Source organism: Bos indicus, chromosome 2, assembly GCF_029378745.1.
Source record: "Bos indicus isolate NIAB-ARS_2022 breed Sahiwal x Tharparkar chromosome 2, NIAB-ARS_B.indTharparkar_mat_pri_1.0, whole genome shotgun sequence".
Lineage (NCBI taxonomy): Eukaryota > Metazoa > Chordata > Mammalia > Artiodactyla > Bovidae > Bos > Bos indicus.
This window is the reverse complement of record NC_091761.1, coordinates 106,468,778-106,495,229: the sequence shown is the minus strand read 5'-3', so window position 1 is coordinate 106,495,229 and position 26,452 is coordinate 106,468,778. Positions and strand designations below refer to the sequence as shown.

Sequence of the window (26,452 nt, the reverse complement as noted above, 5' to 3'; positions counted from 1 at the left end):
GTAGAATCGGAGAAGGCAATGGCACCCCACTCCAGTACTCTTGCCTGGAAAATCCCATGGACGGAGAAGCTGGTGGGCTGCAGTCAATGGGGTCGCTAAGAGTCGGACACGACTGAGCAACTTCGCTTTCACTTTTCACCTTCATGCACTGGAGAAGGAAATGGCAACCCACTCCAGTATTCTTGCCTGGAGAATCCCAGGGACGGGGGAGCCTGGTGGGCTGCCGTCTATGCGGTTGCACAGAGTTGGACACGACTGAAGCGACTTAGCAGCAGCAGCAGCAGCAGCAGTGTGTAGAACAAAATTTGTGTAGAAAAATAGAAAATTAAAAATAGGAGTGCCAAACACAGAAGCATTTGGATTTGATAGGTAGTGATGAGCTGTTAAAATGTTTGGGAGAATGTTTCAATTAAGCAAGACGAATAAGTTCTAAAGATAAGCTGTACAACATTGTACCTATAGTTAACAATGCTGTATTGTACACTTAAATGTTAAGAGGGTAGATCTCATGTTAAATATTCTTACCACAATAAGATTAAAAAATTTTTTTAATGTTTGGGAGGGGAATTAGCCTCAGTAGCAAGTATTTTAGGATTTACTAAGTACCTGTTGTTTTGTTGGAGTAAAAAAGAAAATAAGACAGGTCCCCTCCATCTCCCCCTTCCCCTTGAGAGAGAAAGTTGAGAGAACTTGTGCACGATTTAGTTGGTGTGCTAAGTCAATTCAGTCGTGTCTGACTCTTTGCCACCCCATGGACTGTAGCCTGCCAGGCTCCTCTGTCCATAGGATTTTCCAGGCAAGGATGCCAGAGTGGGTTGCCATTTCCTCCTCCAGGGGATCTTCCCAACACAGGGATCAAACCCACGTCCCCTGCATTGGCAGGTGGGTTTTTTACCACTAGCACCACCTGAGTTGGTAAGAGATTTTTTAAAAGTCCTTAGAAAAGGTTATTATAGGATAAAGGATTTGTTGGATAGAAAAATCTTGAGAGAATGAAGACTGGAAAGTGGTTGTTACAAACCTTTGAGGATGTAGTATGGTAGCAGTTAAAAACATGAGTTCTGGTATGTCTCTTACTGACTCTTAAGTAACCATGGATAAATTACCTAATCTAAGCCTCAGTTTCCTCATTTGTAAATTAGTGATATTAATAATCCCTGTTCTTCAGGATTATTGTAAGGATTATGAAATATTGCATGTGTGGTGCTTCATACTGTGCTTAGTAAATGTTGCGTAATAAATATTAGGTGGGAAGGATTAGCAAAGTGATGTGTTTCTGAATTAGGGTGGTAGTGATGAATGACTGTTTGAAATAAATAAGAACAAGGCTAAATCTGATGCAGAGATTTTTTTTTTTTTTTTTTGCCTAAATGACAGTGGAAAGACAAATGCAGGAAAGTCTGGGAAATCTCTTAAAGAGGACTTGGACTGTGTCATGTTCACATTTGTGTCCCTACCATAGTGCCATCAAATTGGAGTAACTCAATAAATGATTTTTTTACCAAGTGAACAAAGGAGTTTAGAGTTGATGTTGTAACAGTTAATAAGATAGTGAGAAAAGTTTGGGTAAAGAACTTCAGGGAAAGTTGAGGCTTTTAAGAGGCCTAAATTTGAGAAACAAGCCCATAAATTTAGTTTTAAAAGAAAAGTAAAAACCAAGTTTACCCACCTTTTGAAATTTGTATCAACATCTTTTGGAAGTGGTGTTTTAAGATTTAAAACCATGATACGTAACAATGTTTGTAAAGTTAACAAAAGAAATACTGCCTTTTTAGTTTCAAAATGTAACAGGAATAACATAAACCAAATAGGTGCAGGCTCTGGGAGTCCCTCATTTTGCACAGCAGATATATTCCTAAAGTTGTTGAGTTTGTGTGTGTGGGCGGGGTGAGGGGTATGTGTACAAGTGTATCTTGAGCATTATACTTTAAATGTTTTTAGTAGTTTGTGAGTTTTAAATAGAAGGTTAATCTTCGTTGTGTAAATGAGCACTTTTTGAAAATTGTAATTTTGTAAATGAGATTTTTTTTTAAAAAGGCACACTTATATTTCCTTTAGCTGAGTTGATGGCACCTGGAGAACTGGCATAGCTGCAGAATATGAGTAGTTCCCCAAGAAGAGTGCATTGCCTTTGGCACAAGGATCAGAATAAAGGTGAACTGTTATTACATAGGGTTTTTCAGTAAAAGTCTCTGAAAAGTAAGTAATGTTTTTATTTTGGATATATATGTTTCCAAGAGTATGCTAACTAGCAAGAACTGACCATTTTCTTCTATTTTGTAGCAGTAATTTTTGTGTTTTTGCATGCTTTCTTAAACCACAGAATACCCTCTGCATAAGAATATTTTCAAAGCAGTACCTGAAATAAGAGCATTTAAATAACTGTAAAGGGTATAAAAACATTTTTGCCAATGTTATTGAGCTTTCACAGATGGCTCAGAATTGAAGAGTGATTTCAAAAATGATGAAGAAATTTAGGGAAAAGCAAATCTCTTTGGATATACCTAAAGAATAATTGGTTTTTCTTGTACTTTGTCTTCCTAATATCACTTTGACAGTGAATTAGCATTACAGAGTTTAATGAAACCTTGTCTTTGTTAGGTTCATAGAAAGTTGAACTGTTACTGGATCATGCTAGATACTTGAAGGGAAACTTAGTGTTTTTTTCTCTTAACCAAATAGGGCAAACTGATAATATGATCAGTGTACAAAAGTAAATGCAGTTAACTCATTTAGTGCAAGAGCAGACAATGGACTGGATTCAGAGAGACGTTAAGAAAAAATTGTATTGATTCTGCCAATTTTATGTCTTGTACCTTTTAGGTTTTTCTCTTAGAAGAAAGAGATTACTAGTAGAAATGGTTAAGAAAATGTTCAATATCTGAAAAAAAAAAAAAGAAAATGTTCAATATCTGAAGTAAAATTTTATACACTTAACCAAAACTCATCATCAGAATATTTGAGAATTACATTTAGAGAAATCATGTATTACATGTAGAGAGAATTATAGAGGGAAACAAAAGTAACCAATAAAGTTTTTTCTTACATGCTTTATTGAACTTTGAAATCTTTATCTCCAAATCTTGTTAAATAATCTAATTTTTAAAAACATGTTTTTGTTGGAGGAATTCAAGGTCAGTGTCCTTTATTTACTTTTTGGTCTGTAAGGAAAACACTGAGACAATGGGGTTTTAACTATTCCCTTATAATTTGACATCCTAAATGTATAAGAAAAGATGAGATAATTTGATAAGTGTCTTAAAGTATAGTTTCTTCATTGAGCAGTAGATTATGTGAATCCCAGTTTAGACAAGTTTGCTAATGTTTTTTGTTTTAATCATTCTCTAACTGCATATTCTTGTTTTTCTCATTGATATGTGGACAGCTTTGCATTTAGGAGAAATTCAGATGCACATAGAAAAAGCCTGGAAGTAGTTTTCAAAGAATGAGATATACAGTACAGAAGGATGCTCCCATAAAGAGCTTAATAAATTTAATCCTATACTGGCCATATAAAAGGGATTTATGGTTCTAGTATCTGCTGCTGTATATTTTAACTGTAAAATGATAAAATTGATTGTGCTGATTTATTATTCTTGAATAATGACGTGGTTTCTTATGTGCCAGACACTGTCCTAGTAGGGATGCAAAGATAAAGAACATATTCCCTGTCTTCAAATAACAGAGTTTTCCATTTTCATTTGGCGGCTCTCTGTAGGGAGCACTGGGGTGAGCTTCTCAACATCCATCATACCCCAACTGATAAGTCTAGGACAGTTGGGCCTGTCTTTTATCCCACATAGAAGAGAGAGACAAAGAGGTAAATAGATAGTTTATAATACAATGTGATGAATGCTCTACTAGAGGTAAATGCACGGTACAGCAGAAGAGCAAAGCATTAAATGCTCTCCGTGTGTATATGGGATGAGAGAATAATTGAAAGATAGCTAGAAAGGGCTTCTTAGAGAAGATAATATCTAAATTGAGTTTTGATTTTATAGCCAGGAGAATTTAAAAGGGGAGGATGGGGAGAGTAGGTAAAAAATCCTCCAGATGTAGACCACAGTGTGTGCAAAGGTATAGTGGCATGAGAATATATGCCTTTTTAAGGAAAATTATAAATAGTTTAGGTGGCTGAATTTGGAGTTTATTGGGGTTAGAGAGGTAAGCAGGGCTTGAATCATGAAGGGTGTTTATGTCAGATTTTATTGTGAGGGCATGTACTGTGTTGTGCTCAGTTGCTCAGTCATGTCCAACTCTTTGTGACCCGATGGACTGCATCCCTCATGGGGAGCTGTTGAATGATTTTGTGGATAGTGATGTGAGTTGATCTGAAGTTCATTATGAAGATGTCTGGAAGGTATATAGAGGTTAAATTGACAACTTTACCTTGCATTTTCAGTCCAATACTAATAATCATAAAGAGAGGTGTTAAAGATAACTCATGTTTCTGGCATGGACAACTGGAGTAGGAGAGGGATCACATATTCTTGGCAGTGCTATGAGACAGAGTGGAAAAAATCTCAAGGCTATATCCAAGCAGTAAAGCATTAAATTATTAATTGTAAAAAAAAAAAAAAGGGCATTACAAACACATTGCTGATTTTGTAGTTACTAGTTGGAACAAAATGTCACATTAAAAACAGGTCTGTGAACAATAGTGGCCTCTATTACTCTGATGGAGTCATACACCCAGCTAATTAGAGTATATAAATCTGGCCACAATTAGGCACTCAAAAAGTTCAATCACTGAATAATACTAGAGGACTTATAATGTAAAACACCTTAAACAATTCAAAGTGTTTTCATTATCTCTCTTTAAATTTATTCCTAGTTGTTTGATATATAGCACCTAGGGGCCTTGAACTAGGGTTCTCCAGTCTATGTCTTAACCTCTAGAGTGGGTTTTGTTTGATTTGAAATTTTGAATTCATTGTCCAGAATTTAAAATGGGCAGTTTGACATAAAAATTTGATTTCATTTTCTTGAAGAATTAGATGATCTGGTAATGCTGGGTTCATGGCAAAACTGGCTAGATTTGAATAGAAGTGTTCATATTTTGCCTGTCTAAATCGTTTGTGTCACCTGTTTAGCCTCTATAGACAGTGAGTTGGTGACCGTTGTTAACAAGTTACTTGTCTGCGATCTTTGGAGAAAGACGTGTTGCAGACAAGGAATAAATTCAGAAAGTGGACACTAATTTCATTCATATTGAAGCTGCTGTCTATTGAGTGCCTAATGAGTTTTAGCAATATTTCATTTAATTCTGCAACACTGTAGCATTGCTATTTTACAACTGAGAAAACTAGTGGTGAGGAAAGGTAAGTTAAAAGTTAGTAAGTGACGGAGCTGGCTCCTGATACCTAGATCTAGTATGTTTTTCCTTTGTACATATATTACTGTTTTTAGCTTTTCTAGTTGAGTTGTTTAGGCAGAGGCAAAGTTTAATGGTTTTTAACTTATTAAATTATAAACAAGAATCTGTATTAGAGGCCATGTTTCTAGAGATTGAAGGCTGTAGTGTAAATTTTGCTTCAATTTTATTTGATCGTGTATATGTGTATCACACACTATTTGATAATCATTTTCTGCTGTTTAATTGTATTTACTTGCTGACATCTGTTAAGCTAGTTTTAAGAGTCATAGACATTCTGTCATATCTATAAGTATCAGAAGTTCACTTGGGAAATTTGAATATTTGTGGAAGATAAAATTGGTAAAAATTCTTTCCAGGAATGGTAGAGTTAAACATAAATGGTAGGTGGATCTTAGGGAGAGGGGTTTTTTGGTTAGTTTTCCCTAGAGAATAAATGGTTTTCTCAAATAATGTAGTTGTTGAGGTTAAATTAATTTGATTATTCTCACAATTATTTATTCATATAATATGTTTTATACATGTGGATATGCTTAGGTGATACAATTTGATGTTTCAATAGGAACTCAATTCTAAAGAATGGAATCAGCTGACTGAATTTTTTTTTTTACTTATATTTGAAATCATGAAGGAAGGTAAAAGTTGGCCATATTGCCATGGGCACTCAAATTGAGAATGGGATCTTTAGTATTCCTGATTGTCATGGTTGGTAATGCTGCAAAATGCAAAATTTAGACACTAAATGGACTCAGGTACATGGCTAAGGAGAGAGCATGTACAGAAAAAATATAAGGTGGGTAAATTCAGTCACTGAACATGAGTGACTCCTTCATTTGTTCTTCTTACCAGTGCTATCCAGCTAATCAGAGCCTTTGAGGATATTTAATAAAAGGTAGTTTATTGAAAATGGAGGAAAAGACATATGATGATTCATTAAATGTTCTCTTTCAAACTCTTGTTTTAATCACTAGTAAGTTGTAACTTATTATTTTATTTTATTTTTCTTCCTTAGACTCTGTCAGGTGAAGGTGTATTTTTTCTTTTTAATTTGGCTAGAAGCAATTTATTTTTAAAGAAAATATGTCTCCTCTGAAGATACATGGCCCTATCAGAATTCGAAGTATGCAGACTGGGATTACAAAATGGAAAGAAGGATCCTTTGAAGTTGTGGAAAAAGAGAATAAAGTCAGCCTAGTAGTTCACTACAATACTGGAGGGATTCCAAGGATATTTCAGGTATTACCAAATTTTGATTTGGAATAGACCTTCAAATCACATCCTTTAGTGAACAGCTATTCTCTGCCACACTAAGTATCATAGTACCCCTACTAGATTACTATTTGTTTAATTTTCAGGTCACTAATACTGTTAAAAATTATTCAGCAGAACGGTTGATGGTGTATAATAAAGAGTAGGAAGTAGTCACCATTGTTGAAAAGAAACTGGTGGGAACAGGAAGCTGGGAGAAACTGAGTCTGGATACTGTCTAAGCTATTTTTAAAACCACATTAGGATAACTTCAGTTATGTAGTTATGTCCCCACCCCCCGGCAACCAACATATGTGATAAATTCATCACTATTTAGTATTAGCTTTTAATAGGATTCATTAGTGTCTTTTTAATTTCGTCTTCCTAATTAATCCTGCCAAAGGTTGTGGTATGGACCATTCAAGGATGATATTCAGGGTCATTCTTATAGCCGTTTGCTTCTGTTAACTTTTTTTAAAAAATTATTTGTTTATTTGGCAGCATTGGGTCTTAATTGCAGCACAAGATCTTCATTGCATCATGCAGGGTCTTTTGTTGCAGTGCAGAGATTCTTTAGTTTTGGTGTGCAGACTTAGTTTGCTTTGCGGCATGTGGGATCATAGTTCCCTGACCAGGGATCAAACCCAAGTCCCCTGCATTATAAGGCAGATTCTTAACCTTTGGACTACCAGGGAAGTCCCTCTTCTGTTAACTTTTGAAGGACCTCGTTATTTTATCACTGTAAAAAATAATTTTGTTTTCAATTCTGTCTTGTACAGCCAAGAATTACTTCTGTTGATATGAGTTGAATTTAACGCCTTACATTTTCTACACTTAAAAATGCTATATTTGTTAATTAGATTATGTAAAAGTGTAATATTCTAAAGTACTCTTTTGAAGACTAATTTATAAAACTTTATGCTTGAGAACTTGAGCTGAAGTAAAGTTTCTATTAATTTTTGCTTTTAAACTATTGAAAATAAATTGGTTATGATTTTATGTATCAAAAGTATTTTTAAATAGATTGTAGGTGGTGACATGGGTAATAGAAACAATAGTTTCTACCACATTCATATACATATGACCATCTCAATGAAAGATTTTTTTTAAAACAGAGATTCAGTCTTTCAGTCCTCAACTCAAATTAGCACTCAGTAAATATTTAAATACTTAAGCAAACATAGATCTTGAGAAGCATGATGAGTCTACCTGTGATTAAACTTTTCATCTCAGTTCTAGATCAGTTTTGCATTCACCATTCATTTGTTAACCACCTGTAGCTTACTGTGATGGGTACTGGGCTAAGAATACAGAGCTGAGTGAGGCACTTTTCCTCTCAAACTTAAGAGTAACCAAATGCATTCTCATCTGTAAAGATACCTCAGAGATACTGATGTAACATAAAGAAGGAAGTGTTTTGTGCTCTGAGGATTTAAAGGATAGATAAGAATTTGCTAGACACAGTGAAGTTAAGGTGAAGATGATTTCTATAATGTACAGACACATGCTAGTGTGAATCAACATTCAGGAAACCAGAAAATTATTTTAAAGTAAATGCACAGTGGAGAGTGAATGGCAGTAGTAGAGGCTAAGAGCTACATAGAGCAAAGGATAAGACAGTGAAAGAAGCAAAAGGAAGAAAATACAGATTTCAAGAGATTTCAAGATTTAACTCATTAGATTTGGGAGGTGAGGGAAAGACCTGCTTGAGTCTAAAACCTGTCATTTAAATTTGAAATATAAATTAAGTCTGGTAAATTGTTTTTTCATCTTTATCTAAAAATTGTTGTAAGATCCGTTCAGTTTAGTTCAGTCGCTCAGTTGTGTCCGACTCTTTGTGACCCCATGAACCGCAGCACGCCAGGCCTCCCTGTCAATCACCAACTCCTGGAGTTTACCCAGATTCATGTCCATTGTATTGGTGATGCCATCCAGCCATCTCATCCTCTGTGGTCCCCTTCTCCTCCTGCCTTCAATCTTTCCCAGCATCAGGGTCTGTTCAAATGAGTCAGTTCTTCGCATCAGGTGGCCAAAGTATTGGAGTTTCAGCTTCAACATCAGTCCTTCCAGTGAACACCCAGGACTGATCTCCTTTAGGATGGACTGGTTGGATCTCCTTGGAGTCCAAGGGACTCTCAAGAGTGTTCTCCAACACCACAGTTCAGAAGCATCAATTCTTCTGCCCTCAGCTTTCTTTATAGTCCAACTCTCACATCCATATATGACCACTAGAAAAACTATAGCCTTGACTAGACGGACCTTTGTTGACAAAGTAATGTCACAAGGTCAATTATCCCTAATTTTAAAAATTGTGAGATGCTTTTACTTCTTTCTTTATGCTGTTCAGAGGGTATGTCTTCAGCAAAAGGCAACTTTAGAAACCTCTGTATATGCCTGCTGAGGGAGAATGTTAGAAAATAAGGATGACTGGTTGTGAGAATTATTAAGATAAAGTTCAAGATTTATTGATTTAGTTTTGGAAAAATTTCATTCAAGAAAAAATAAAAGTTATCACCTAATAGCATATATCCAGAGTCTGGAAGAGTATAAGAGAAGTACTGAACCAGTTCTGGGGAGTGGGAGAAGCAAGCTAAGAGAGTTCCAGGGAACTTATGAGCTTTGTGATTGAAAGTTAAGTGAGCCTGCTTAGATAGTTTAAAAAAAAAAAAAAAAAAAAGATGTTCTAATGTAGGTAAAGGTTTATGTTGATGTGTTTTTGAGAAATAGAATTCTTTTCAGGATTATAGTTTGGATCAGAATATCCTTTTTCATTGCAACTACATAAACCACTTCCTAGATATTTTATAAGCTTTTGTTTAAAAAGAAAAAAAGCCTCTAATCCAATATGACTTTCTAAACTGGTGATGGTATTACCATCAAGGCTTAGAAAATTAACTTCTTTGTTTTTGTAACTATACCTGAAAATATGCAGTTTCTACCAAAAAAGTCAAGAGTGTTAGGATTACTCTGTAAAATTTTAATAGTGTTTGCCTCTCCTAGAAGTGAAGTCTTTGATTTAAATGTATCAAGAAATGGAAACTCTTTTTGATTGGGTTAAGAAAAAAAAAACTAATATGGGAAAGAGTAAGAAATGTATCTTAGAACGTATAAACTTTAGTGTTCATTATACAACTTATTATGCTTCATTATAATTCATTTTTAATGGTACTCTTCCTTTTGTGTTGATCAGCTAAGTCATAACATTAAAAATGTGGTGCTTCGACCCAGTGGAGCAAAGCAAAGCCGCTTAATGTTAACTCTACAAGATAACAGCTTCTTGTCAATTGATAAAGTACCAAGTAAGGATGCAGAGGAAATGAGGTTGTTTCTAGATGCAGTCCATCAAAACAGGCTTAATGCAGGTAAGCACTAATCATCCGAGGGTCTAACATTAGCAGTTATAAAAAATATTACTAGATTGTAGGCCAGTATCCCTCTTGAATATTGATGCAAAAATTTCAACACAATACTGCTGCTAAGTCACTTCAGTCGTGTCTGACTCTGTGTGACCCCATAGTCGGCAGCCCACCAGGTTCCCACGTCCCTGGGACTCTCCAGGCAAGAACACTGGAGTGGGTTGCCATTTCCTTCTCCAATGCATGAAAATGAAAAGTGAAAGTGAAGTCGCTCAGTCGTGTCCGACCCTCAGCGACCCCATGGACTGCAGCCTACCAGGCTCCTCTGTCCATGGGATTTTCCAGGCAAGAGTACTGGAGTGGGGTGCCATTGCCTTCTCCCAACAATACAATACTAGGAGACCTAATTCAACATCACACTGAAGGAAGTATACACCATGACCAAGTGGGATTTATTTCTGGAATGCAAGAATAGTTTAAGATATGGGAAAATCTGGCAGTGTGATACATCAAATTTAACAGAATGATGGACAAAAACCACATGATCATCTTGATGCATTAAAAGCATTTGATAAAATTTAACTTTGTTTCATGGTGGAAGCACTCAACAAAGTTGGAATTTAAGGAATCCATCTTACCTCAACATAATAAGTGCCTTATATGAAAAGCCAATAGCTCAGTGATAGAAAACTGAAAGGTTTTCCAAAATCAGAATCAAGGGAAGGATGACCTCTTTTACCCCTTCTATTCAACATAATACTGGAAGTCCTAGGCAGAGCACTTAGGCAAGAAAAAGAAATGAAAAGAATCCAAATTGAAAAGGAAGAAGTAAATTTGTTTTTGTTCTCAGATGACATGATTGTTTATGTAGAACACCTTAAGGATTCCACAAAAGAGTGTGTGTCTAAGGAACGAGTAGGATTTAAATTACATTTGGGAAAACTTACCTTGTTACATAAATGTTATATAGTTGCTTTTTTATATGAAACTTTTTCTGAGGTTTTATTTTTCTATAAAAACAGAAAGTACCATAGAAATTCAAGTAGTGTGATCAGATTCCCCTACTTCCTCCAACCCCTTTCATGTAAAATGTTTTGATTTTAAAGAACACATATTTATAAGCATCATTTTAGGAGTAATCTGTTGCTCAAAATGAGTTTTTCACTCTTATTTTTATTACTGTCCAGCTCTGTCATCATCAGTAACTTTGCTATTACTGGTATTTTATAGTTAAAAAACTGCTGAGTTTTTTTTAACAAATATAACACATTAAAAACATTTAGAAAATAAAGATGTAGCAGTGCCTCTTTGCTTGAATTTAATCACTGTTTGATAAACTATTGTTTAAAAATTTTTTTTTATGGTTGTTTGCCATTTGGTTTATATTCATCATGTGTTCATGTTACCAAATCTGAATGAACCATGTCAGTTTTCTAAATACTGAATTTTAGAATTGAGTTGAGTGCCATTTAAAAGTTTTAGAATATGTTAGGGATTATGTCTACATTTCTGTTTTATTTTTATTTTCTGTTTATTATTTTCTGTTTTATTTTGTTTACATTTTTGTTTTATTCCGTCATATTAATTGAACCACTGTTTTAAAAATTGACATATTTAAGAAAGTATGTCTCTGAATGCATTAGAGTGGAAAGCACAGCAGACTGGGGCCCAGATTTGAGTCTGAACAACATGGTGTAATGGAAAAACACTTTGGACCTAAACAGATTTGGGTTTGAATCCTAGCCCTGCTTATTATATCCTATGCAATTTTGGGCAGTTCCTTTAATAAATGAGTTTCAGTTTCCTCATCTCTAAAATGAGTGTTTTCTTACCTTAATTTCAGTGCTTAATAAAAAATTAGAGTTCATTAATGTAAGTCACAACCGATATTTGATAGGTACACAGTAAGTCATTATGGCTTTTAGAGTGACTAGCTGTAGACTTAACTTATTCTGTACTCTTAGGCAAGTTGTTCTAATCTTTTAGGTTTAAGTTGCCGTAACTGCCCCAAAAGTGTAAGTTAATGAATATAAGAACACTTTGAAACATTTAAAGTATAATATGTGGTGTTTGAAATCAATGGGAAAAAGACTAATGGTTGATGAACAGTGTTGTCTATAAATAGGACAACTAGCTAACCATTTAAGAAGATAGTAAAACTGAGTCCTTATCTTACTCCTTCATCTAAATAGATTTTACACTGATCAAAGATTTCAGTGTTAAAAAAAAGTGATAAAAGTATTATTAGAAGAGTAGAATGGATTTTAACATATTATGTGAGTGGGAATGACCTTTCTGAGTATGACATAAAACCAGAATCAATAAAGGAAAAGATTAATAACTTGGACTGTGTAAAAAATTTAAATGATCTCTGTGACAAGGAAAGAAGAAAAGATGAAAGTATTAGTCACAGTGATAGTTAATATTGCTAAATTTTACTGTGTACCTATCAAATATCGGTGTGACTTACATTAACGAACTCTATAATACTGACTTTCGAAATCAGTAAGAAAAAGACAGTTCAGTAGAGAAATAGACATATAGGAAAACTCAGGAAGAAAAACAAGTGTTTCATAAATGTGAAAAAATTCTCGGCTTCACCAATAATTAAACAAATCAAATTCTTATCACCTTGGCAGTAGTGTGAGGGGAGGCAAGATATTCTAATATACTTGGTAGGAGCTTGGAGACTTTTTTTTTTTGAGGAATAGTGGTAGTATCAATTTAGTTTAAAATTGTACATCCTTTATCCCAACAATTCTTTTTTTTTTTCCCAACAATTCTTATTCTAAGGAATTTTATCCTATGAAAATTGTTGCAGTAGTGCAAGAAGATATGTAAAAAGATGTTTGGCATTATTTGCAATGTTTCTAAATTAAAACATTCTAAATGATCTTCAGTGGGGAATTAACAAAATTAAAATATAGACTACTGGGGGTTTTTTTTGGCCACCTGCAGCTTATGAGATCTTGAGTTCCCCAGCCAGGGCCACTGGCAATGGAAGCACGGAGTCCTAACCACTGAATTGCCAGGAAATTCCCTTGAAATACTTTTTTAAGTATATAAAAATCCATATTTATACATTACCTTGCATGTCCTTTAAACTAGCATTGATTTCTTTAGAAAAAAAGCCACTTATTCTGTTTGCTGAACTTCGAAAGTTTTGGGGTATGCATTATTAAAAGTATGTTGGTCACTGGTTCTGACATGTGCTTAGCATCCAGTGTCCAAAGTTAGTTCACTGACTGACTTTGCTATAGTGTTAATTACCAAATGTTTATACAGGAGAATCTCTGGCGTTCAAAAATTTATCCTTCCATTACATACTTCCAAGTTTTTGCATTGTTACTTAATTTTTTGATTGATCCCAGCTCTAAATTGTTACTGTACATGTCAGAATTATTTTCTGTTAGATAAGCACTTAGATTTGTTTTATTTTTCCTGTTTCTGTTTCCTTAGTATTAAATAATAATAATGACAAATCTCTTAGTTCAAGTAATTGATTGGATTTTTTTTTTCCCCCTACCAGCCATGAAACCTTCTCAGGGTTCTGGTAGTTTTGGAGCTATTCTGGGCAGCAGGACCTCACAGAAGGAAACCAACAGGCAGCTTTCTTATTCAGACAATCAGGTATGTTCATTTGAATCTTTCTAGCTTTTTTTTAAGATGATAATCTTAGACATTCTATAAGGTAGTTGTAGGAAGTAGAATTTAGATTGTAATGTCTAATAATTCTGGCATTATCACAAGGATACTTTCCACATACCTGAAATTTATCACAGTGTAGTTTTTGAAAACATAGCTTTGAAGTTAGATGTGGGTTTGAGATTTGGTGCTGCCTCTTACTAGTTATAGGCCATTGGAGAAGCTCCTCCTTAAGTATCTCAAGCCTTAGTACCCATCTGTAAAATTGAGACAGCAAAAATACTTTAAGCGTTGCTGTGAAATAATGCGTATTATAAAAATGCTTAGCCCCCAATACCACTAAACCCTGTAAATATTTGCCGTTGCTATTTCTTTGATGCTTTTTTGAGTCTGTTCTACATTATGAACTTTACCTATACTATATGATATTAGACTGATTTGTTGGGTCTTCTATTTGCTTTTTAATAATTTTTCTTTGATAAATATTCAGCCAGTCCTGAGACTTACATTGCACTATTGCACCTTAGCAGTCCTATGTCTCTCTTAATTTGTCTTACAAAGGTAAACCAGGTGTATAGAGAAACTTTGAAACTCTCCTGTAAGTAATGAATTCTGTTTAACTGTGTAGAGATGGGTTGATTACTTAAACCATTTACTGGATTAAGCAATCAGTGAATAAGGTTTCTTTTTGTTAGTTTCTTTTTACAAGTTGAGTGTTTTTTGTTTTTTTTTAACATTTTAATTGAGGTATGATTGATATCCAGTAAATTGCACATATTTAAAGTGTGTGGTTTGATATGTTTTGATTTATGTATGTACCTGCAAAATCATAACCATAATCAACGTAGTGAACATAGCCATAGCCCTTGAAAGCTTCTTCATCCCCCTTTGTAATCCTTCTCTCCAGCTCCCTGTCCGGCCCCTATCCCTAAGCCATGAGTGAATTGCTCTCTGTCACTCTAGATTACTTTGCATTTTTCTAGAGTTTTATATAAGTGGAATCAGTGTATAATTTTTTGTTTGGGTTTTTCACTCATAATTACTTTGAGGTTCATCCATTTACAGGTAGAAATTTAAAGTGTTAGAATATTTAAACTGTAAGTGTTAATGCATCTAGCAGAAGCAAATATTTATACTTTCACAAATAATGATTTCTATTAATAGTGGGATTATAAAATCAATTTTGTGGGTTGTGACTACCATTAAATAGAATAGAAAATAATAGAGAACATATTCTACACAGTAAGGATAAGTACTGGTTTTCGAAATTTTCTGTTTTATTTGTATGTATGTATAATGGGTTGTGATGTAGAATATTTCTCACTGTGGGGTCATGGTCAAAAAAGGTTGAAAAATATGCAAAACAGTATGCATATAGCATGCTACCACTTGTGTAACTAGAAAAATAAAATACTGATTTTCATTTCCTTAAAAATGTAGAATACTTACAAGGTGTAGGAGGATGGGAAGTAGAAGAACTGAGTGAATGACATTGGGGTGATAAAAGAGACTTCTCAGTATATGGCTTTTATAATAGTGTTTTGATTTTTTTTTTAATCTTGAGAATCAATTATCCATTTGAAAATCAGCTTTTTAAATCATTCATCCAGATGACCTCAGATTCTTTTTTTTTATTCTAAGATTATAATTCTGTGGAAAGTAATTAGAAATTTTCCATAGAGTTAAAGTGTGTATTCTCTCTGAATATTTTTGCTGTGTTTTGGGGTAGACTCTTTGATTCATCTTCTGCCAGTAGGTTCTGTCTCACCTTCAATCTCCCCATCATATGTATTTGTTTCATTTCTCCATACTAGAACCCCCTCAAAAATCATATGCTGTACATGTGACTTGGCTTTTAAATTGTGGCAACCAAATGTCATTGTTGCTCCTTTTTCTCACATTTATGTCACTTTGATGTAATGTGCTGTGCTTAGTCGCTCAATCGTGTCCAGCTCTTTGTGACCCCATGGACTGTAGCCCTCCAGGCTCCTCTGTGTATGGGGAGTCTCCAGGCAAGAATACTGGAGTGGGTTGCCATGTACTTCTGCAAGGGGTCTTCCTAACCCAGGGATTGAACCCAGGTCTCCCATATTGCAGGCAGATTCTTTACCAGCTGAGCCACCAGGGAAGCTCACTTTAAATTACTCATAATTGGATTTTCTTTCTTACAGATCTACTTTCATGTGGCTCTTATGTCTGTGAAGTTATTTTCTTTTTTTTTAATCAGTAATTCAGAGCAAATTCTTTTCTGCTTCTAGGTATGCTGTGGAATTTCTAAGCTTACAAGAGTACTATAGGAAAATACATGTCAAGCTCAATATCTGACACTGATTAGAATCACCTAATGTTCTTTAAAAAAAGAAGTACTGATGAATGGAGCTTACCCCCAGACCGGATAGGCTAGAATCTCTGGAGATGGGTCTCCAGTTGTGGATATTTTTTTTAAAAATTCCGTATATGAGGATCACTGGTCTAAACATATGCCAATTAATGTGAAAAATTAGCTATGTTAAACTCTATTCTTATAGGTCTCTTCAAAAAGAGGAAGTTTGGAAACTAAAGATGATACTCCATTTCGAAAAGTTCTTGGTAATCCAAGTAGAGGATCGATTAAGGCTGCAGCAGGAAATGGAGTAACTCCTGCCCGGACAATTCCCTCTTTGACATCTACATCCACACCTCTTAGATCAGGGTTATTAGAAAATAGGTATGAAATATTTTTTTTTTTTTCTTTCTTAGTCATTAACTCTGCCTATTTAGAAATGTCTTTTAGACCTTTTAGAAAGTCCAATAACTTGGGGAAAAGAAGGAGACTTCTAGTTAAAAGAACAACTTGTAAAGCGCATTTTTTGGAGATAATATTTGTCTTTTGTGATTTATGTTAGTGACATGTATAGAGCTTGCAGACACACAGTATATTTAAATGTGGTGTATAGAGTTAGATAGCAGTAGTCACAGTTCTTGTTCTTGAGTATGTTGGTTTATACTTTTTAATAATGTGAAATAACCGTTTTTCTCTATTCTCTGTAGGACTGAAAAGAGAAAAAGAATGCTGTCATCTGGCTCAGAGTTGAATGAAGATTACCCTAAGGAAAATGATTCATCATCGTAAGTTGCTTTAAGAACTTTTATAACATTTGATCGGTATTTCTTCCATTAATAATTACAACCACTAGAGAAAATTGGGATGGTCTTCAGTTTATGGGAATCGCAAAGACAGAACAGGATTTAGAGTATTTTGGTAACAGTACACTGTAGGCTCAATAGAGAAAGGATTTGGCCATTAGTATTGCTTTGGTCATTTTAGTGCACTTCTCCCATCTTAGCTTTATTTGTTTGCAACACTTAAAATAAGGATAGAGCTGAAGAACTCTATATAAGTGTTTTTTGTTTGCTGCTCTTTTAGTATGAACCCCCTTCCTTCCTTCTTCCCTTTACCTGTAAAAAAAAAAAAAAAAAAGTACAATTTTTACCTTATTCATGTGAAAAGTTAACTTAGGGGTAAAAGGGTATTAAAACCAGCATAGGTTCTAGGCAAGGAGCATCAGTCTTTTAGAGCTACTTTTGGGGTTGAACAAAAGAGCACACCTGCAATAGGACAAAGAGCATGCCTGCAGTAGGACAGTCACTAGCTCACAATCCTCTTCCTCATAATGGGAGACTTGTGGATTTTGTTTTTTTGTCTCTGTCTTCTGAGAGAGAAAACTTATTACACAGTTGCCAGTTAATACCTTAACAGAAGTCAGTTGGTAGTCAGTTAACTGGTGTTGAAGGCCAAAGGGTCACCAGAAAGAAGTTGGGAAAAAAGTTAAAGAAACTTTTTATAGTTTGAGTTCTTGATTCTATTGCTGTAACAGATACAAAAATCTAGGTAGCTGATAAGACTGGCGTGTTCTCTTAAACTACAATCACCATAGTCTCAGGTTCCTTTGTCTTCTGTCTGCCATTCTTAATAAGTATCTTTCCTTTGATGAACCAAGTTAGCTTCAGCCTCCATTCTCATATCTGTATTCCTACTGGGAAGGAGGAAAGGAGCAAAGGGAGGGCATACAGCTTTTGTGTAGGCTGAAAATTTGTATACATAACTTTTATGCATATTACATTGGCCAAAACTTGGTCATGTGGTTATATCAAGTTACGAGGAGATCTGGGAAGTATGCCTCGCCCAAATTCTACTGTTATGACAAAGGAGTACAGTGGTTATTTGGGGACAACAGTCTGCCATAGTTTACCCTTCTAGCTAAAGATTTACCTTTGTTAATCATTCTTCCCATATGCAGAGTACCCCTACCTTCACCCTGATGGAGACAGCCTCTAAATCTCATTTAGTCATTATATCCAGCTCAGAGTCCAGGATCTCTGGGTTATGTGTAGTTCTCTCCATAAGGTCCAGCTGTGCCTTGGATTATACACCTCATGGTCTTGTTCACTTTGGTTCAGTTGCTCATTTGTATCTGAGTCCTTGCAACCCCCTTGCTTGCAGCACACCAGGCTTGCCTGTCCATCAGCAACTCCTGGAGCTTGCTCAGACTCATGCCCATCAAGTCGATGATGCCATCCAACCATGTCATCCTCTGTTGTCTCTTTCTCCTGCCTTCAATCTTTCCCATCATCAGGGTCTTTTCCAATGAGTTAGTTCTTTCATATCAGGTGGCCAAAGTATTGGAACTTCAGGTTCAGCATTAGTCCTTCCAATGAATATTCAGGATTGATTTCTTTTAGGATTGACTGGTTTGATCTTCTTGCCATCCAAGGGTCTCTCAAGAGTCTTCTCCAGCACCACAGTTCAAAAGCATTAATTCCTCTGTGCTCAGCTTTCTTTATGGTCCAACCCTTACATCCATACATGACTACTGGAAAAACCATAGCTTTGACTATAGGAACCTTTGTTGGCAAAGTGGTGTTGTACCTAAAAACTAAAAAGCAAGTTAATCTGCATTCCTCACTCCTGTCTCCACACACATAGCATTTATTATACATTGCTGGAGTAAGCAAAGGATAACCACAGCAAAAATTTCCATTTAGAAAAGACAAGGATTGGGAACTGAGGAGTCACTGGTCTATAGTAGAGATAAAATCTTGTTAGGCAGAAATTGTGAAGACAGTGAAAGCAGTGGAATAAGTTCTTAATTAACCCCTATAACAGTCTGTCCGATCCTCTGGGAGGAACCCTTGCTCTTTGTACTTCATATGACTCGTGGCTTTGCCCTTTAACAGATTCCCGTTGTCTGTTATCTTTCAAGGCCATAGCTGAAGGGGGTTTTGAAGACTCTGTTCTTTGGAGCCATGCAGCTTTGTAGCCTAGTTGATGCCGATGTAGTCCTGGAAGTTTAGAAAAGTCTAGAAATGTAAAAGTTTTAGAAGTTTTTTTAAAGGTAGAACATTCAGGGTTTTATAGGCTTGAGAAATAATTAGGGCCAGTATTTTTGTTATTATTTTGATTCTTTTAATTAATTATTATTTTGATTCTTTTAAATTTTGAAATAATTTTAGATTTACAGAAAAGTTGCAAAGATAATATTGAGATGTGCCTGTATACCCCTCATCCAGTTTTCCCGAATATTAACATCAGTTTTTCACAAACTACTTCTCTAGTTACCTCTTAGCATTGCCTTAGTTTGAGAATCAGAAGCAATTGGATTTTTTTAGTCCCATATGACCTCCACTTACCACACAATTTTAATTCTAGGACATTGGCACAGAGAGATGTATTCATTTTCAACCTTGATTGCAAACCTGCTAGTTCTAACCCAGATTTATTTGTCTTGAATAGAACCTTGCTGAGAGCAGTAAAAAGCACTAACACAGACCAGTGTTCTTAATTGTCTCAGTCTTTTCCTTTGAGTTCTGCCTCCTAAGACATTACAGGTAACAGTTCTGTGACTATTTTGCTGAGATATAACAGTGCTCACCAGCTTTCCAGTCAGTAATATCTGTGTTTTTACCCTCTGTCTTACTACTGAGCTAGTTCTTCCCAGAACAGGGTTCGAACCCATGTTACCTGCATTGGCAGGCTGATTCTTTACAAGACCACCAGGAAAGCCCCACCATCTTATTACAGGTTCTTCACATTGATGCTTTTCAATTTCTGGGTGAGAATATTTAAAAAGGAGGATTAGTGGGATGAGCTGTAGCTCTTTTTGTCCTTACTGCTACAAATAGCCTTGAGGCTATAACTGATATTATCTACTTCTAGGATCCATTCTGGATTTGCTGCTTTTTTCATTAACAATTCTTCCTGGTGGTATGACTGATATCTTCTTCCCTGAGGGATCCGAGCCCATGGTCACTGTGCACTTGTCAGGCTGTGGTTGCTGCAATTACCCATTCAGAGTTAAAACTGAGCTTGAAAGCACCAAGAGATTCCCTGGTGAATTTCCTTTATACCAGACACATTCTTCTTGCCCTTATCATGTAGCAGCTACCCTGCTGTCTTATAATAATTTAAGTCAGTTACAGTATGGTAACTCTTTTCCTTGCCTGTTGCTCTGCCAGCATGAGAAGCCCAAAATGAGTAGCAGCCATCGCTTTAGATTAAATGGGATTCTTCTTGTCCTGTCTTGTGAAAAATTTCCTCCTCTGGAAACCAGAACCGCTAGATCCACAAAATCTAAATTGAAGGAACAAGAAGCACAAATTCTCTAAGTGTGTTATTAAGACTGATAGTGGAGGCGTTCCTACTTCTTGGTTTCCAGACCCATGTATTCTCTATAAATGTAATGGCCTGTTGGTTTATGTTATATATTGTATCTTGAAGGGCACCCAGTGCCTAACGAGATCATCTCTAATCTACACCTTTAAAGACTGTGGCCGTCAGCTTTGAGGTAAATGTGATCTGTGATAGGGCCAGTGGATCCTTTGGTCCATATGCCTTTACTGTATTTTCCTCCTTTTCTTTTGTGTAAAGTGGATTCCTCATTCCACAATGATGTTATGTGAGATTTCATGTTAATAAATCATATACTCTTATAAAGCCCTCAGATAGCAGTGTAGCCAAGGCACTGTGGGTAGGAAAGGCAAAAGCAAACCTTAAATAATATGCCAGTCCCAGCCAGAATTAATTGCTACCCTTTCTGGGGTGGAAGGAATCTAATGTAATCAACTTATCACCAAATGTCTGGTTGGTTTCCTTAGGGGATAGTATTCATTCAAGGGCCAGGGATCAGCCTCTAGAGTAGCTGAACAATTGGACATTGAGCAGCATAAGTTGCTAAACCAGACTTATTAAAAGGGATCCCCTATTTTAGGGTGCACTTGGAGCTTTTACCTCTACCACCATGCCTATTACTCATGGGCCCTTTGTGGAAGTATTTGGATGGCTGAGTACAGAGATTGACTGGCATCCACTAGACAAGTTACCATGGGTGATTGTTTAATGTCTCTTCAGTGAAGTTCTCTGGTGAGCATTAACATGTGAAACAGATCTTCACCGTTTGTACATACTGTGCATAAACCTCTTTCATAAATCATTTTTCCCTGATTTTCCAGGCTTACTCCTAGGCCCCTGATCATCCATCTAGACCATTTACCACCATCCAGGGTTCCTCTGGCCCACGTTTCTCTCCATACAAAATGGACAGTGAGGTGCATTTCTCAAACTCTGTACAGTGGAGGATTTCGTCTTAGTCCTGTGTTCCAGGGTAGTCCCTTAGTGGAGCTACAATGCAGCAACAGTTCATTTTCAGCTTGTATCAATGTACCGAGATGATCCATCCATGAATCAGGCACAAGTTTTTTTCTTCTGTCTGGTCACCAGAATGCTCATAGATCTGTTTTCATTATCTATTCTTGTTTACTTGGATATACCACTCGCATTTTATGATGGATTGCTGCTGTAACTTCCTGATCTTACAACTTCATGGGTATGATAGCACCCAGCTCATGATGGCTTGCTCTGGTTGCATAGTTCCTTGATGACCCATAGTCTTTATGATTATTATTTAACCCATATCACTATATCAGTTATCTAGTGCTGTATAATAATATACTTGGAGAAGGCAATGGCTCCCCACTCCAGTACTCCTGCCTGGAAAATCCCATGGACGGAGGAGCCTGGTGGGCTGTCGTCCATGGGGTCCCACACAGTCGGACACGACTGAATGACTTAGCAATAGCAATAACGATATACTTAAAATAGTAACTGTTTACTATTGCTTATAAGTCAGTGGTCACTTAAGTGGTTCTGTTTATCTAGGCCTATCTTGGCCAGTTGTGACTGGATTCTCTCATTTTCTCATACATGCATGGTCATTTGGTAAGTTGGCTCGGGATCAGCTGGTCCACAGTGGCATTCCTTGTATGACTGGCTGTTGGCTGTCTAGTGGTTGGGGCGATGCAGGAGACTAGCCATGTTTTTTTTTTTCACCTGATAGGGTTACCCTGGAGTTAAGCACATGGCAGTGGTAGGGTTCCAAAAGAATGAGTGAAAATTTGCAAGGTGCCTGTAGCCTTAGAATCAGGACTCAGGTACTGTTGTGTCTGTTAGATTCTTTTGGGTAAAGGAAATCACTAGGCCAGCCTCATTAAGGGATAGGGAAACAGATGGCATTTCATAATAGAGGGCTTGGATACAAGGAAGGAAATAATTTGGGATTTTTTTTTTCAACAGCTTTATTGAGGTACAGTTTATACACCATAAAATTCACCTGTTTTAAATGTATAATTCTGTATTTTTGGTAAATTTTTTGAGTTGTGCAACCATCACCATAATCCAGTTTTAGAACATTTCTATGTTCTACCACATTTTTCAGACGCTGTCTACCACGTTTTTCAGACGCTGGAAAGATTGCATGAACTATATCCTCTTCTACTTTGTCCCAGCCCAGTTCACTACAGATGAAAAATCTTGGTGGTATTACACTTTAGGATACCAAAGATTTTACCACCAGCCAATGGTATTTCTGCTACCATTGCCGAACAATTGATCCAGTTCCAGAATCTTGTCCTTAGAGTGTGCTTCCTAGACCCTTTTCTAGCACTAACTGTTGTTCAAGTTTCTCAGAAACAAACCCTGAAATGGAGAGTAGTGTCCAAGTGATTTAGTTAGAAATTATTCCCAGGGGATACCAGGAAGGGACTGGGGGAAGCAAGATACTGCAGTGCAGGAGAAAATGAGTGAGTGTGATCTCAGACAGAAATCTGATCTCTGACCAGAAAAATGCAGAGTTCAGGCTTCATCCTAATCCCAGAGAGAAAATCTGTTACATGCATTTCACCTTAAAACTATTCTAATCCAAGGCAGGGGAGCTTGACTTCTATCCTTTAGCACCTGACCTTGCTTTTGACTCTGAGAGTGCAGGCAAAGGCTCTAGTAGCTTGAGGACAATCTTGTGAAGAGGAACCCTAGGTACTGACTATCAAAAAAATTTAAAAAACAACCCAAATAGAAGAACTTTAAAAAGAATAAATACATGTATATGCATAACTAAATCACTTTGCAGTACACCTGAAAGTAACAAAGCATTGTTAATCACCTATACTCTAATATTAAAAAAAAAAAATAGGGAGGAAAAAAACTTTAATTGGTGTGAAAGAGAAGATGCAAAAATAAGATCAGAGGGAATCTGGGTGGAGCATCTACATTGTCTGCTTGTAGGCTTTATTCATGATGGATCTCCTAAAATAAGCACTTTTAATCAAAGCATGAGCATGTTTCTCAATGGACCCTCTTTACTTAATATAGGTTCAGGTATTTGGGAATAATAGATCAGGGGAAAGGGGCTTAAGAAATTTTAACTTTATGTTCATGAACTTAAAGTAGTTTAGTCACTATGAACTGAAATGTTGACATTTAGTAAATAACATTTCAAATTACATAGACTATAAGAACATTTTGGATTTTGTTTATTTTACTTTTTAGAGCTATTCATTATCAAGCTTGAATGGTTTGCTTCTTTTTATTTACTTATTTTCAATGTTTTTACTTTTAATTTTTTCACTTTAGTTCTTAATTGATTCTTTTGGTCTTAGTAGCTGAATCATTTCGGCTAGGCTTGCTTTTGGCAAAGAAAACCTATATATTCTTGCTGTCTCTGATTTGACTTTTTTATAAAGGAACTGCTCCTTCATTTTTGCCTAATAACCAGGGTTTTGGATTGGATTGACTTTTGACTAGGTAATGAAAAGCTTGTTTTTATGATTCTCATTTGCATAAGGTTTTAACACCTTGTAGCATAACTTCTAAGCACATCAATTAATTCAGCAATTGAAATGTAAATTCTAATGACAACTATTTAAAATTAAGAATTATATCTTTATACATATATGTTTTAACTATAGGAACAACAAGGCTATGACAGATCCCTCAAGAAAGTATTTAACCAGCAGTAGAGAGAAGCAACTGAGTTTGAAACAGTCAGAAGAGAATAGGACATCAGGTAAGTATTTGGTCTTTGCATAATTTACTCGTTTATGATATGATATATAGTATTAGACTAGAAATAGAAATGTAAACTGAGGCATATTTCTCACATATTTAGGAACACTGCGTAAATTTTGTATTAGTTATTGGGTGTCAATTTATATCCTGTTGTTGCTGTTTAGTCACTCGGTTGTGTTCAACTCTTTGTGACCCCATGGACTGTGGCCCACCAGGCTTCTCTGTCCATGGGATTTCCCAGGCAGAAATCCTGGAGTTGGTTACCGTTTCCTTCTCCAGGGGATCTTCCCAACCCAGGGATCAAATCCATGTCCCCTGCTTGGCAGGTGGATATTTTACCACTGAGCCCCCTGGGAAGTCCTAATTTGTATCCTAGTACTTAGCTAAAATATTTTTTAAAATATTAGAACTATAAGGGAATTTTTATTTTGCTTACAAGGAATTTAAGCTTTATATCTCCCTATTCAACTACCTAGAATTAAGTTCTTTCATTGTCAAAGTACCTGGACCATGGAATGAACCCAAGGAGTTAAAGTTATTGAAATTAAAACTTATCAGTGTTGCTGGTTATTAGAAGTTCCAGAAGATCTTGTAATTATCGCATAAAGCAGTTGTATAAGCTCACCTTGTTTTTAACAAAAACTAAAAGATTGTCTCTGAATTTTTATTGCTGCTTCCTATACTTAGCATCATTCTGGTCCTCTGAACTTCTTAGAGACTCATGTATCTAGTATTGATTTGAATATTGTATTTAACTTGAAATTGAAGAAAGCTAAAATATGGCATGATTTTGATAAATTGGGAGTTGGAGAGAATTCATTTCATCTGGACTCTAGAAACAGTCTCCTTTTAGGGGTTCAGACATATATAAATTAGACTCTGACAGAAAGAGAAAGCTCTAATATAATTATCACTTCTGAAGTAATAATTCATTATATAAATTCTGTTTTTTGGTTTTCAGCTTTTACAATCAACCTATGGTTAGAAAGGACTTCCCTGGTAGCTCAGACAGTAAAGCGTCTGCCTACAATGCAGGAGACCCAGGTTCAATCCCTGGGTCGGGAAGATCCTCTGGAGAAGGAAATGGCAACCCACTCCAGTACTCTTGCCTGGAAATCCCCTGGACAGAGGAGCGTGGTAGGCTACAGTCCATGGGGTCGCAAAGAGTCGGACACGACTGAGCAACTTCACTTTCACTTTCACTATAGTTAGAAAACAGAATACTTAAAGATGTATTAATAGTTAACAGATGCATTAATACTTAATACTGTTGAAGTAATGGTACATCTTACAAGTGTTGATGTGGAAGAGGAGAGAGAGAGGAAAGTATAAGGGGTCAGGTGGTAAAAAGTTTCATGGAACAAAATGTAGAGAGTTTTAAGTGTGTTAGGTTAACATTGCAAAGTTCATCAGTAGAACTCAAGTAACACAACTGATGGGGAGTTCCTAAGTAATCCAGTGGTCAGGACCTGGTGATTTCACTGTCATTGGCTGGAGTTCAATCCCTGGTCGAGGAACTAAGATCTCACAAGCCACAGACAAAAAATAAATAAAATAATAAAATAACACAACTGATAATTGGTTGGAGAGAAGAGAAGAAGAGTAGAGGTGATAAAAATGAGAAATTCTAATTTTTCTTGAGGGAGCCAGCTGATGCTGTTTAAAATTAATAAATTGAGAAATTATACAAATGTTATACAAATTGTACCTAATGTTATGGAGGAAATCAGAGAAACTGAATTTCAAAAACTGGTTAGAAATTGGGAGAAAAATTTGTGGAGCTTTAGGACTAGAGAGTATTCTTTTGTAACCTCTTATAAACTTTTTCACAGCGTTTGCTCTTCAGACATGCATAATATGTATGTATTACTTTGATGAAAAGAAAGGGGAAAATAGAGTTAAATATAAACAAGCCCAATGCGTAATTTTATTATTAAATGAACTTGAATGGTTGATTTAGGAGTTAAATTTTTCCTGTGTCTGTTCATTTTTTTAGGGCTTCTACCTTTGCAGTCGTCATCTTTTTATGGTAGCAGAACTGCAGCCAAGGACTATTCTCCTGGCAGCACTAACTTAGACAGGTATGCACTGACTATATGCCTTGTGAGAACTTAAAGAGCTTTCTTCAGAATATTAAATGATGGGAGGATCTATGTGTTGTGCTCTAAATGAATACCAGTGTTTTTAACAACATAGATGAAAATTACAGATTCATGACATTTTAGTTACAGGGTACTCTAGAAGTGTTTTAGTTCAAACTATTACTTTTTATGTTTTTCAACACGTGTATAAACCTGATGTCTAGGAAGACTTGTCCTGAGGCCACAGGTTTTGACTGGCAATGTGATCAGATTCTAGACCAGTGTATTTTCCATTATCCCAAGTAAAGTAATTCCCCACTGAGACATTTTAAAATTGCCTTTATTGCTTGCATGTTTGTTAAGCTACCTA

At 35.9% G+C, this 26,452-nt stretch overlaps 1 protein-coding gene across 9 annotated transcripts in view; it reads left to right on the top strand.

The window, feature by feature from the left end:
* The window catches only part of USP37 (ubiquitin specific peptidase 37), an 86,808-nt gene that overhangs the window by 4,731 nt on the left and 55,625 nt on the right, over window positions 1-26,452 (top strand). For 6 of the 9 annotated variants that reach the window (XM_070772226.1, XM_070772219.1, XM_019976683.2 and 3 more), the window contains exons 2-9: window positions 2,059-2,199; window positions 6,387-6,610; window positions 9,813-9,984; window positions 13,508-13,608; window positions 16,152-16,330; window positions 16,654-16,731; window positions 23,902-23,999; window positions 25,998-26,082. In XM_070772226.1, the coding sequence (XP_070628327.1) occupies window positions 6,455-6,610; window positions 9,813-9,984; window positions 13,508-13,608; window positions 16,152-16,330; window positions 16,654-16,731; window positions 23,902-23,999; window positions 25,998-26,082 (869 nt within the window). In that variant the 5' untranslated portion in view covers window positions 2,059-2,199; window positions 6,387-6,454. Of the gene's footprint in view, window positions 1-215; window positions 6,611-9,812; window positions 9,985-13,507; window positions 13,609-16,151; window positions 16,331-16,653; window positions 16,732-23,901; window positions 24,000-25,997; window positions 26,083-26,452 lie in introns of those variants that run through there. The other 3 variants (XM_070772196.1, XM_019976674.2, XM_070772191.1) reach the window with 3 other exon arrangements.